The sequence below is a fragment of the Bacillus rossius genome, chromosome 3 (assembly GCF_032445375.1).
Source record: "Bacillus rossius redtenbacheri isolate Brsri chromosome 3, Brsri_v3, whole genome shotgun sequence".
Lineage (NCBI taxonomy): Eukaryota > Metazoa > Arthropoda > Insecta > Phasmatodea > Bacillidae > Bacillus > Bacillus rossius.
Window position 1 is genome coordinate 50,761,899 of NC_086332.1, and position 12,091 is coordinate 50,773,989.

The 12,091-nt window shown below is 40.4% G+C and overlaps 1 protein-coding gene across 4 annotated transcripts in view; it reads right to left on the reverse strand.

The window, feature by feature from the left end:
- LOC134530672 (papilin) overlaps positions 1-12,091 on the reverse strand; it is a 411,300-nt gene that overhangs the window by 75,394 nt on the left and 323,815 nt on the right. For all 4 annotated transcript variants that reach the window (XM_063365723.1, XM_063365724.1, XM_063365725.1 and 1 more), the window contains exons 12-14: positions 10,917-11,096; positions 10,182-10,355; positions 8,819-9,004 (exon numbers count right to left, since the gene is read on the reverse strand). In XM_063365723.1, the coding sequence (XP_063221793.1) occupies positions 8,819-9,004; positions 10,182-10,355; positions 10,917-11,096 (540 nt within the window). The remainder of the gene's footprint in view (positions 1-8,818; positions 9,005-10,181; positions 10,356-10,916; positions 11,097-12,091) is intronic.

Here is a 12,091-nt window from a genome sequence, read left to right on the forward strand (position 1 = left end):
CTATTTTTTTCTGTTTACCCATGGCGATCGGATGAACGGTTTAGAATTTTATGCGCTGCAGTGCCTTCTAGTGGCGAGTTATAGCAAAATGGATATCGCTAACATATTCTCTGTGTTCAAATATCTATGTTTACTGATTTTCATGGAGGTTGGTGTATATAAATATATAAATTATCGTGGGAGTCAAAACCACAAAATTTCGAAAATTTCAAAAGTTGATTCTCTTTTGATTTGAAGTGTTTCAAAACCATTCGGTTTCCTCAAAATCCCACCCTGCCCCTTATGTTATGAATGTCGGGACAATTAACTAACATAACTACCTTGTTATGTTAGCTAATGCCCGGCATGCGTTGCAATGCCTCTCATTCTATATGTTCAGTCAGTTCATTGAGAAGGGATTGAACCAACCGAATATTTTCTTAAATTGTTTTTAAATAAAAAACAAAATTTTAGTAAAATAATGAATCTAATGAAATAATTCTGATTTTCATAATCATTTGTTGGTGTTTTTAATGCGTTCATTGCAACGTTTGGTGATGAATCTGCAAAATATAAAAAAAAATACTTGATTTATGAGCCTCAGTGAAATGTTTTGTGATGTGTGATGCAGTTGAAAAAGAATTAACCTTAAAAGTTGGGTTGAAACGTTGTTATTCGGTAATATTCGCCCCAAACGATGTCATTTTAAAGGAATTGTTGTACTTTTGTATATTCTGCAAGAAATGCTTCGATAGAGGTTCTTGGCCAGAAAGCAATGATGCCAGTGGCTCTAGTGGTAATTTGACCTTTCCACTCACACAACATATTCCTGGTGGTTCATGTGGAAATCTCAAAGCATTGCAATGTTGACAAACAGTGCTCATTGTTCCGAAATCGACCGATACATCCGCGGTGTAATTGACCGTTGAATCTTATCTAAATGCAAAACGTATATGTCGTAATGCCATGCTTGGCAGTCTGTTTTGTCACCATCCAAATTAGGCTTCAACTGAGCGAGTCTAACTCGACTGTATTCGCTGTTCTGGAGTCACAATGGATCCTGCTTGAGAAATTCTTATTTAATTTTCTTCCAAACGGTGTCTACGCTCTTAGTCCGTCTCATTTACTCGACGATCATGTAGTTGGCTTGCGTTGTGCATACGCCAACCAATATTTATATGCCTCAATGGTGGCATTTATATCAATTAACTACGTACTGAAATCAACTGAATGTTCCAATTTGATAATTTTAACCGTTAAGTATGTTATGCTATGAAAATATGTAACGGTTATGAATGCACAAAAGACATAATAACCACTGATAAAATACTGAAATATTCAATGTGGAATTTGATGAATTTTAATGTTATGTTATGAAAACATGTGATGGTTTTGAATGCACCAAATATATGATAACCCCTGATAAAACACTGACATATTTAATGAGGAATTTTTGAAATGAAAACCTGTGACGGCAGAACTCACGAACTGAACAATTTTTTCAGAATTTTTTGGTGGTTTTTTCAAACAAACGAATAATTGTATTTATGTTTTTAACAACACATATTCAATTTCTTTAACAAAATAATATTTCTGTCAACATCAGCAATATAAATTTTGAACCTGTATAGAATCCTACATATTAATTTTATTATTCATTATAACCCGAACTATAATTAATATTTTTTTTACTTTCATTATAATGCCCCCGAAATCACATTTTGGGTGGAATTTCGTAAAATTCGTTCTCAGTTGAACTCAAGATGACAAAAATAATAATTTTGCCAAATTTCAAACCTGTAGGAGCTATAGATTAAAAGTTTAATTTTTTTTTATATTTTGAACGCCCCCGCACTGCCCTTTGTGGGTGGAATTTCATGAAATTCGTTCTAGGTAAATTTTATGCATGCCAAATAGAATATTCTGGCCAAGTTTTATACTTATAAGAGCTATAGTTTGAAAATGTGAATTTTTTTAACTACCCCACAACCCCCCTTGCAGGTGGAATTTTGTAAAATCTGTTCTTAGGTGACCTCTAATCGGTGAAAGGAATATTCCTACCAAATTTCAAGTCTATAGGCCTTATGGTTCCAGAGATATCGTGATGAGTCAGAGTACATAGGTGGAATTCTCTTTATATATATATATATATATATATATATATATATATATATATATATATATATATATATATATATATATATATAGTACTGTAGGTAAATATTTTTTTTGGTATTCCCGTTAAAACTGTATTGAAGTTTGATAATCTAAAAATTTTTTACTAAAACCAGCACAGCAATTATCTTAAACATGGCAGATTAAAAAATATATTATTGAATTTACTTCACTTTTCAGTGGTATGGCATGGTTCAGACCAGCAGTGCTCCTATTTTTAGGTATATGTATATTCTGTTTCAACTTCACTAATTGGTATATTTTGCAATAAATTATAAGAACTCCCATTACAAAGTTAAATTTTGTCTCAGTTATCAACACTTACACATTCTTGTTTAAAAAGAAACATACATTGTAAAAATAACTTATGCTGCAGTTTTATCAAATTATAGCTGTTTGAAACAAGTCCATCTATATATTAAAAATTTAATATCAGGTTTAAATTATATATATATATATATATATATATATATATATATATATATATGTGTATTTAAAACAATAGAGGATGGTATTTAAGTGTCCTGTGGCTGATACAGAAATAGTTTCCAGGGTGGCGGGTTGGGAGGGGGGTGGGTGGGGGGGGGGTTGTTGGGAGTGAATAATAATTCAAATTTAAACACATGTTGTACCGATACACGGCCCACATATATATATATATATATATATATATATGGTCAGTAGGGCGTATTTAAGTACATATAAACAGTGTTTGAGGGGGCCTAGTCAACAATGGTCCGCGGTATTGGTAAATATTCGACTTTTGAAGTGATAGTGTGACGGCGCATGCGCGCCAGCGCCAGGAGAATTAGCGGCAATTGGCAACCGCCTGAACTGGAAAACGGGCCAATAGGAGAGGCCGCTGGGAACGCTCGGCGGAGGTATAAAAGAGCCTCCTGGCGTTTTCTCGTTGAGTCGGTCCGCTGCGCAGAGTCGGAGCACGTGTCGCTTTGCGTAAGAAGTTTTCGCTACCCGCGATTCCGGGCTGCGGAATCGCGACCTGAAGTTGAACTTTCGGTATTATCAATATTTGGGACGGTAATTATTGAATTCATCAACGCGTCCACGGTCCGGAAAACAACTACGCGCGCGCCGGAACTTCGCCTGTGTGAGTGCTCTGGTGACTTAAAGTGTGTGGTGCCTACTGGTGCATCTCAACGCACTCCCTGGGACAGCCGTCACGCAGACTGGAGACTGCGGAGCCAGCGCAGCATTCGCAAGGTAAGGCGTGGTCGCCTTGAGTCGGCGCCAGCGCATTGTTGGACTACAAACTCCCCTCATCTTACACGGTGATTCCAGCTACGAGACGTTATTGCAGAGACTGTGCCTCCTAATAGTAACTGTCCGCGGTCCCCCCAGAGGTCCTGGGGGTAGAAATAGCCTACAGACAGAGTTTTAGCCCGGAGCAAACCCCACCCTTATTTAATGTGTAGACGGCATCTACGTGTTGTGTTGGATACCAACAATAGAGACTGAACTTGAATTGGACTTTAGTCGAGCCGGGTGTCCTTCGTAACGTCCTGCAGTTTCAATAACATTCTTGTTTTTGCTAGTCACATTGTGCCTCAGAGAACTTTAGCCATTATCAAATATAATTCCAATGTTATGTTATTGTTTTGCCTCAAATTCCTTAATGTTATTAAAATTTCTTGGAAAATCATATATTGTTTATTTGTACTACAGGTTAGTCTCCTTGATTATATTTTAAAGTTATGGCAAACAGGGCTAAGTAATGTTAGGCACTCGTGTATTGACAACTATCATTTACCATTCAGGCAGTCCTGTGTTTTTAAACAAACGAGGTGTTTGTTTACCTTTGGGTCACTTCAGTCCAGCATAACGTGTGTCTGTCGTCATATTAGTGTGTTACACCACAATGTATTCTAAAAAAACTTACATAACTATTGACACACTGATATATGGGCCAACAGTAGTAGCCATAGGTGACGTGACTTCTCACACTGATATTTTGAAAAATTTTTATAACTTTGGGGGAGGGGGGGGGGGGTGATACATCCCCCTCCCCACCCCCCTGCGCCCACCACTGTAAGCATCCATAATATTTCTTGTTGCTTGCACAACAAAACATTTAAATTGTGTTGGTATAATTTATAGTTGAACACATAACCGTGGTGTTTCTCAAAAAAATTTATAGATTACAATATAAATGTCTACAAGTATTTTACAGCATGTAAAATCTTTCATAAATTTGTCTTCACTTGATGGTTTTTGTCAAAAAGACATAAATAACATCATCTTTGTCAGTTTTCCCAAGACTAATCTCAGCAACAGGCAAAGGCAGATTACAGACTAACTACTCTAGTCAAGAGACCATGGCAATGTCCAATTCAACAAGTCATTCTTAGAGGCAAGAAGTGGCAACCTCATTAAATTTATTTCCTCTTTGTGAGTAGGGCCACAGAGTGAGGCCACATTTTCATTTATTGTAATTTCTTACAAATATCCATATGTTGTTCTTGGTACAAAAAACAGCTCAATGGTAAGAAGTGCATGCAGTCCATTCCAGCCTAATCTAGACATTTTGGAATAAACTTTCGATAGTCATCCTTTGTCAGTAACAGTGAAATATCAATATATTGCGTAAAGCCTGTCTTATACCTGCTTTAACTGACAACATATTGGTATACACAGTCTTATGTATTAATATAATTTTGGTTGAAAGAAAACACTTAGCCAGAATTCAAAAGTGTTTTGATCAACTGGAGTGTACAATACTTGAATGGTTTGGCTTATTTAGTACCTATATAATGTTACGATCGCGCTTGGCTGCAGTGCTTGGCATCGCTGCTCTCGTTCGGCCTGTCTGCGCCCCCTTCCTCTCCCTGGTATCTCGTGTCATACTATCGCGCGACATCCTGACCGTCGCAGCGGGAACCTGCCTCAGATCGAGTTACTTAAAAGAGGCCGCACTGCGGAATAAAAGGACTCAGACATGTTTATCGGCGCGTTTTGTGGGAACCCGATGCTTGTTGCGTTTATCGGTGTTCTTTGAGCAGCCGCCGCGTCCTTCGACAGGACTTACGACGTGTTTCTGGACATTTCGACGGCGAAGGTCGCGCTATATCTCGGAGACATGCCCGATTGTTCTGGACGGGAACCCAAGGGCTATATAAAGAGGTTGGGCCGACCTTCGAGTCAGTCAGAGTCTGAGTGGGGAGTTCTCCCGCGGCGGAGTTTCCGGGCGATAGTGCCGCGGGTGCGGCAGAGTGGCAAAGTCCTTGGACGAAGGTTCCAGGGCAGGGAGTGAGAGAGTTCAGTGGAGTCGGGAGTTTTCCCGCGGTGGAGTTTCTGGGCGATAGAGTCGCGGGCGCGGTGGAGCCCCGAGTGAAGTGGCGAGCGAGTCGTCATGTGGGATCTCGGCGAAGAGTGTGACGGCGGCGGCGGAGTGCAGCGACGGAGTCCCGCGGCGGAGACCCACGAGGGGTGCTGCGGTCAGAGTTGCGCCGGAAGTGCGGCCCAGCGAGGTGTGTGAAACGAGTGACTGGGGAATTGACATTTCTTTAAGTGTAGTTAATTATTTGCCGTTTTAAAAGATTATTTGTAAGTGACAAGTAGTGGTAATAAATAAAACTGTGTGTGTGATAAAAATCTTTAATTGGGCTATCCTTTACGAACCCGCAGGTAAATCGTAACATTTTGGTGTCAGAAGTGGGATAGCCCTAATTAATAGATCTAGGATTCAGTTACATTAGAATAAAAGTTAAGGATATAATTTAGTTTACGAGAATATAGTTAGTATTTAGAACTTTAGTGAATTTGAAATTTTCTAGAGTTAGTTTGAGTATACTGTAGTCAGTATTAGTTTTGAATGTAATAGAGTTATCGTTAGTTTAATTAGAAGGTTCGGCTAGACCATTTAAAATTAAGAACAGTATTAAAAAAATAATTATTTAGGTTGTTTAATTAGTAAATGCTTTAGAGAGAGATGGCTACTGAAGGGTTTACTGTCGAGCAATACAAAGAGATAAGGGTTGCCTTGGAAGAAATAAAAGCAATTTGGAAGAACTATAACAAAGAAATGTTAGCCAGTATAAAGAACTATACGGAAGAAATGGTAACCAAAATCGAGAACTTCACGGAAGAAATGAAGAGTGGAAGGAATGAGAGTAAGAACCACCGTGAAGAAAAGAAGAGTGAGTCCAATAATAACCCAGAGGAAATGAAGAAGGGACAGGAAGAAATAAAGGGTCAGGATGAAATGAAGAATGGCCAGGAAGAAGTAAATAATGAAATGAAGACCGAAGTGAAGATAAGCCTAGAAGAGAAGAACAGAGAAGAGAAGAACAGCGAAGAGAAGACCAGCCAAGATGAGACTAGCCAAGAGGAGACTAGCCAAGAGGAGACTAGCCAAGAGGAGGCCAGCCAAGAGGAGACTAGCGAAGAGGAGATCAGCGAAGAGAAGACCAGCAAAGATGAGACCAGCCAAGATGAGACCAGCCAAGAAGAGAACAGTGAAAAGAACAGCGAGGAAAACAACCAGGACATGAATATGAAAGAAGAGCTGAAGAAAAGCACAGAAGTAGTGAAGATGGGTTACAAAGTGTGGAATATTGAACAAGAAGAAATGAAGATAAACCAAAGAGAGAGGGTAAAATGCCAAGAAGAACTGAAGAAGAGCCGAGAAGAGATGAACATGAGTCAAGAAGAGATAGAGAAGCACAAAGAAACGAAGAAATACCAAGAAGAGATGCAGGAAGACCAAGAAGAGATGAAGAAAGACCAAGAACAGGGGAAGGAAGACCGAGAAGAGACAATGAAAACACTAAAGAGTGATGAAGATGGTGCAAGGAGTGAAGAAGATGGTGCAAGGAGTAACTGAGTGCAGTCGAGAAGATATTCAGAAGAACGAAGAGGGTATATGGAACCAAGAAGAGACGAAGAAGAGCTGGGAAGATATGCTGTGTGAACGAGTAGTTAGGAGAGAAAAAATAGAACGAAAAAGGGAAGAAACAAGGAAACCATTGGAAGGCAATGAGCAAGACTCTCATGAGTATCGGGCCCATCCAAGACAACGGTCGGCCTGGCTTGGGCTGCTGACTGAACAACATTGGGCATCAGCAATGCAGAAGTGTCACTGGGTGATGAGAGAAGCAACATCTACTGCGAGAGAGGGTTATCTGGTGAGACTGTACAGCCCGCGATGGAGGAAAGGCAAGAGGCCTAAACTTCGAGTAGCATGGGGACCTCCAGGAGGAGATGCATTACCTGTTCGGGACGAACAGGTTTAAGGAGGGGGCAATGTTACGATCGCGCTTGGCTGCAGTGCTTGGCATCGCCGCTCTCGTTCGGCCTGTCTGCGCCCCCTTCCTCTCCCTGGTATCTCGTGTCATACTATCGCGCGACATCCTGACCATCGCAGCGCGCACCTGCCTCAGATCGAGTTACTTAAAAGAGGCCGCACTGCGGAATAAAAGGACTCAGACATGTTTATCGGCGCGTTTTGTGGGAACCCGATGCTTGTTGCGTTTATCGGTGTTCTTTGAGCAGCCGCCGCGTCCTTCGACAGGACTTACGACGCGTTTCTGGACATTTCGACGGCGAAGGTCGCGCTATATCTCGGAGACATGCCCGATTGTTCTGGACGGGAACCCAAGGGCTATATAAAGAGGTTGGGCCGACCTTCGAGTCAGTCAGAGTCTGAGTGGGGAGTTCTCCCGCGGCGGAGTTTCCGGGCGATAGTGCCGCGGGTGCGGCAGAGTGGCGAAGTCCTTGGACGAAGGTTCCAGGGCAGGGAGTGAGAGAGTTCAGTGGAGTCGGGAGTTTTCCCGCGGTGGAGTTTCTGGGCGATAGAGTCGCGGGCGCGGTGGAGCCCCGAGTGAAGTGGCGAGCGAGTCGTCATGTGGGATCTCGGCGAAGAGTGTGACGGCGGCGGCGGAGTGCGGCGACAGAGTCCCGCGGCGGAGACCCACGAGGGGTGCTGCGGTCAGAGTTGCGCTGGAAGTGCGGCCCAGCGAGGTGTGTGAATCGAGTGACTGGGGAATTGACATTTCTTTAAGTGTAGTTAATTATTTGCCGTTTTAAAAGATTATTTGTAAGTGACAAGTAGTGGTAATAAATAAAACTGTGTGTGTGATAAAAATCTTTAATTGGGCTATCCTTTACGAACCCGCAGGTAAATCGTAACAATATGTACAGAGAAGGGCCTTCACACTGGCATTTAATGGTTTGGCACATTCTACAATCTGTACCCAATTGAGCGGCTGACATTCCAATTTTTTGGGTGAATTCGGACTTTTAACCTTAGCATTCAGGTCGCATTACTGCGCTGTTCTGTCGGAGTTTTCAGTTGATTCAGAGTTAATAGGTACTGTCGATTTTCATTTTTCATATCAGTACAGTGTTTCCTGTTTTATAATTAGTTACACTTCACATTTAAAATTTTCACATTTGGTGCATTCCAGTTGAAAATGTAATTATTTTTCAATAATCCGCCAAAATCGCTAATCCAGAATGGCTGTAGTCCCAAATATATCGGATTAAAGACCTTTAACTATATTAGTACAAGGTTTTTCAAGAGATATTTGATAATTTTACTGTCTAGATAAATAAGATTAGTGGTTTCACCAGCTTGTGAAGTATTTTACAGCGTCAGCCATTCGGCTTACTACGCATCTGCCAACAAAACGTGGGAGCAGAAACTCACCGCGCTCCACGGCCCGGCGTGCCACTGGCCCGGACACTCCTCCTCCTCGCCGGTGCAGTTCTTGAGCCCCTCGTAACGCCTCCCCGGGTCGCACTTGCCGTCCGACACCTTCCGCACCGTCTCCCCGTCGAATGTGCCACAGAACACCTTGCGCGACCGCACGCCGCTCCCGCAGGCCGCCGAACACTGCAACGCACGCACGCCAGCAGGTAGAGTGGGGACCTCGTCAGTGCAGAGCTGAAGGGACCATACCTGTGGCACTTTATGTTACCAATAAACACACCATTGCAAACTTTATTACATATTTAACCTTATCATCCCACACTTACATACTAACTGAACTTAATCCAAAATCATAAGTGTTGTAATATATCTTATAACCAAAATTCTTGCAATAACACGATAATCTAAAGTTTTGTTAAATGAAATTTAAAAAAATAGTTTAAAACCAAACACTATATATATTTGGCGCTGTCAGCAAAGTAAAGACGTTCAAAGAAATGTATTAAGACCAGTGGTGTAATTGTGATGTTTTTAATTCATTTCAGACAGTATCCAAGGTAGACTGTAATTTAAAGTTGGTTGAAGAAAAAAAATTGTTTAAAACCAAAATTTTATGAGGCTTTGATTAATACGTGAACTTTAGCTAACAGGAATTCAGATTTCCTTGAAAATTCACATAACCAAAATTTATAAATGGGTTTAAAAATAATTATTAAAACTATAATAAATAAAACACACAAGTTCTTTAAGTGTTTTTAATTACATGTTTGGGAAACCTTCACACCTAAATTTAAACTTTTACAATCTTCGAAAGAAAGATTCAATACACATAAAATTTTACTTGAAATATAGCTGGTTCGGGACATTCATTGATCCAGCACTAACTGTTTGGATTTGTTTTGGAGGATTCCAGCTGCTGACCTTGGTCGCCAGGTCGCATTACTTTGCTGCAGGCATTTTTAGTTCGCTCAGAGTTCATCGTTATTGTCAGTTTTCATTTCAGGACAGTGTTCACTGTTTCATAGCTGGCCACATCTTACATTTCACAGTACATTTCCCTAATGATTTTTTAAGAAGAAATATGGATATAGAAATCAACATGATATCAGAGAATTTTTTCAAACAGTAACACTCATCTTTATATTTTTCTTTCTATAGAGTGGTTTAATAAAAATTTTTTTTAAATACCAATGTACTCTATATTAATTTTTCTTGTTATTCCTGCTAAAACTATATTGATGTTTGATTATTTGTCTTAATTGCTAATACAGAATGGCTGTGGTTCCAAATGCACTTAATTAAAAACCTTTCACTGTCAATTGCAACACTCAGAAAGTACCAGAGCACTCCAAACACTTACCTCGCTCCACTGGGAGGTATACCATTCAAATTCACATGTCATTTGATTCTCACACTCCCTGATCAGTTCCTTGAGACGGTATGGGAAGCAGCGGTCATCAGGGTAAACTTTTCCAGCTTCGTTCGAACAGAACGCAGTTCTCGTTTCGGATGACAGCCCACACTTGTCCTCACACTGCAAGCACACATACGTACACCCGTCACCAGTGATGCTAAGGACAAATAACAATGTAAAATATTTCACATACGAGACTTTTGAAAAAATTACGATTCGTGATGGGTTGGATCTCAATTTTCTCAAATCCGTACCTGGAATTCAAATTACAAAAAGTGCCTGAAATCCACCCCATGGACCTGAATCTAGATCTCAAGAGCAAAAAATAAAAAATTGTACAATAAATAAAAAATGTTAACTTTGATGTTAAAACATTCAAGAGTTTAAATGTTCACTTCACAAACTCCGTTTCCCGAATCAATATACGTACATAATAATTTTATTTATGTAATTTAATAATAAAAGTTTAATATCTTGGGAAACGGTAACAGGATAGTTACAAAGGAAAGCATATATAGGCCTAATAAACTTCAGAGTGGTCAGAGTTGAATTTACTACATCATTTTTCTTTGAATATTTTTTTTTTTCTAGAAAATCAAATCTTGCGAGTACTATAGATTAGATGGTAATCAAGGGCTGAACGCCAGTACAAAGACACATAGAGCAGCGTGCTGGACTCACCCCCGACCAGTCAGAGTACACCCAGTCCACGCCCTCGCATGGTCCGAGGGAGCAGGGCCTGGAGTCCAGGGGCTTCTCCCCCGAGCACGCGGTGTCCTCCAGCACTTGCACCCTGCCGTCGACCCGGTGGTAGCACACCACCTGTCGCAGGTGCTTGCCGTCCCCGCACAAGCGGTTGCACTGCCACAAAAAAAAACCCAACTACATTCCAACCCTTCCTGCAATCCTCCCTACGTTTACAACATTAAATAGTTAACACTGCTTCAGGATGTCGACAGGTCACCACAGTCACCAATAAGTAAGGAAACTGAAGGAAACATCACGTAAGTCCAAAAATGTCCCGAAATGCTGAAATAAACAGTATCATTGCTGGAAGTCACAAAACCATGGGTGTATGCAAGAGGTATAAAGGGAGGAGGGCGGTGGGGATATTCCCCACCCCAAAATCATAATAAATCCTAAAAAAAACCTATAATTTCCAACAACAAATGTTAAGAATTTGAAAGCAAACAGCAGGAAAAGAGGTTGTATACCACCCAACCCCTCTCCGAAATGAAATTCTGCTCACTCTCTTGCACAAAACTTTCGATTCCTTTCAGCCTTCTGTTACCTTGCATCTTACTTCAGTTTAAAATTGCACATTAACTATAAACCGTGGGGAAAATGTCCGCTTAAATAATTTGGATCATCTCTGTAATGGTTTTAGCTATCCAATGCAAAAATCTGTATGTTCCTGTGATTAGTCCATATATTTAGTTTAATGTTAATTTTACTTATTTCATTGAAAAAAAAAAGAATGTGATAAAAAAACTACCAGAAAATTTTATGAAAAGGTCCTGAAAAAGTTTGGAAATGGGTTCACCAGATATTTGTACACATCCTGTAGCTTCAAATGTTTACTACTCACTTGCTAATTGTCCTGTTTGTATTATTACCAACACAAACATATCAAACTGTAGTGATTCTGCAAACCATGCAGTGCAGATCAAGGATCAAAGCGATGAGGGGAAAGGGGGTAAACATGAGGAGCTAAACCTATCCTCCCATTTCCCACATTTATTTCTGACCATAATTTACACAGGATAAAATTAGGTTAAAATTAGGATAAAACTAGGCTAAATTACAGAGAACCGGTGGGTTTCCTCAGGGTTGTGCAGTTTCCTCCACCTATTTAA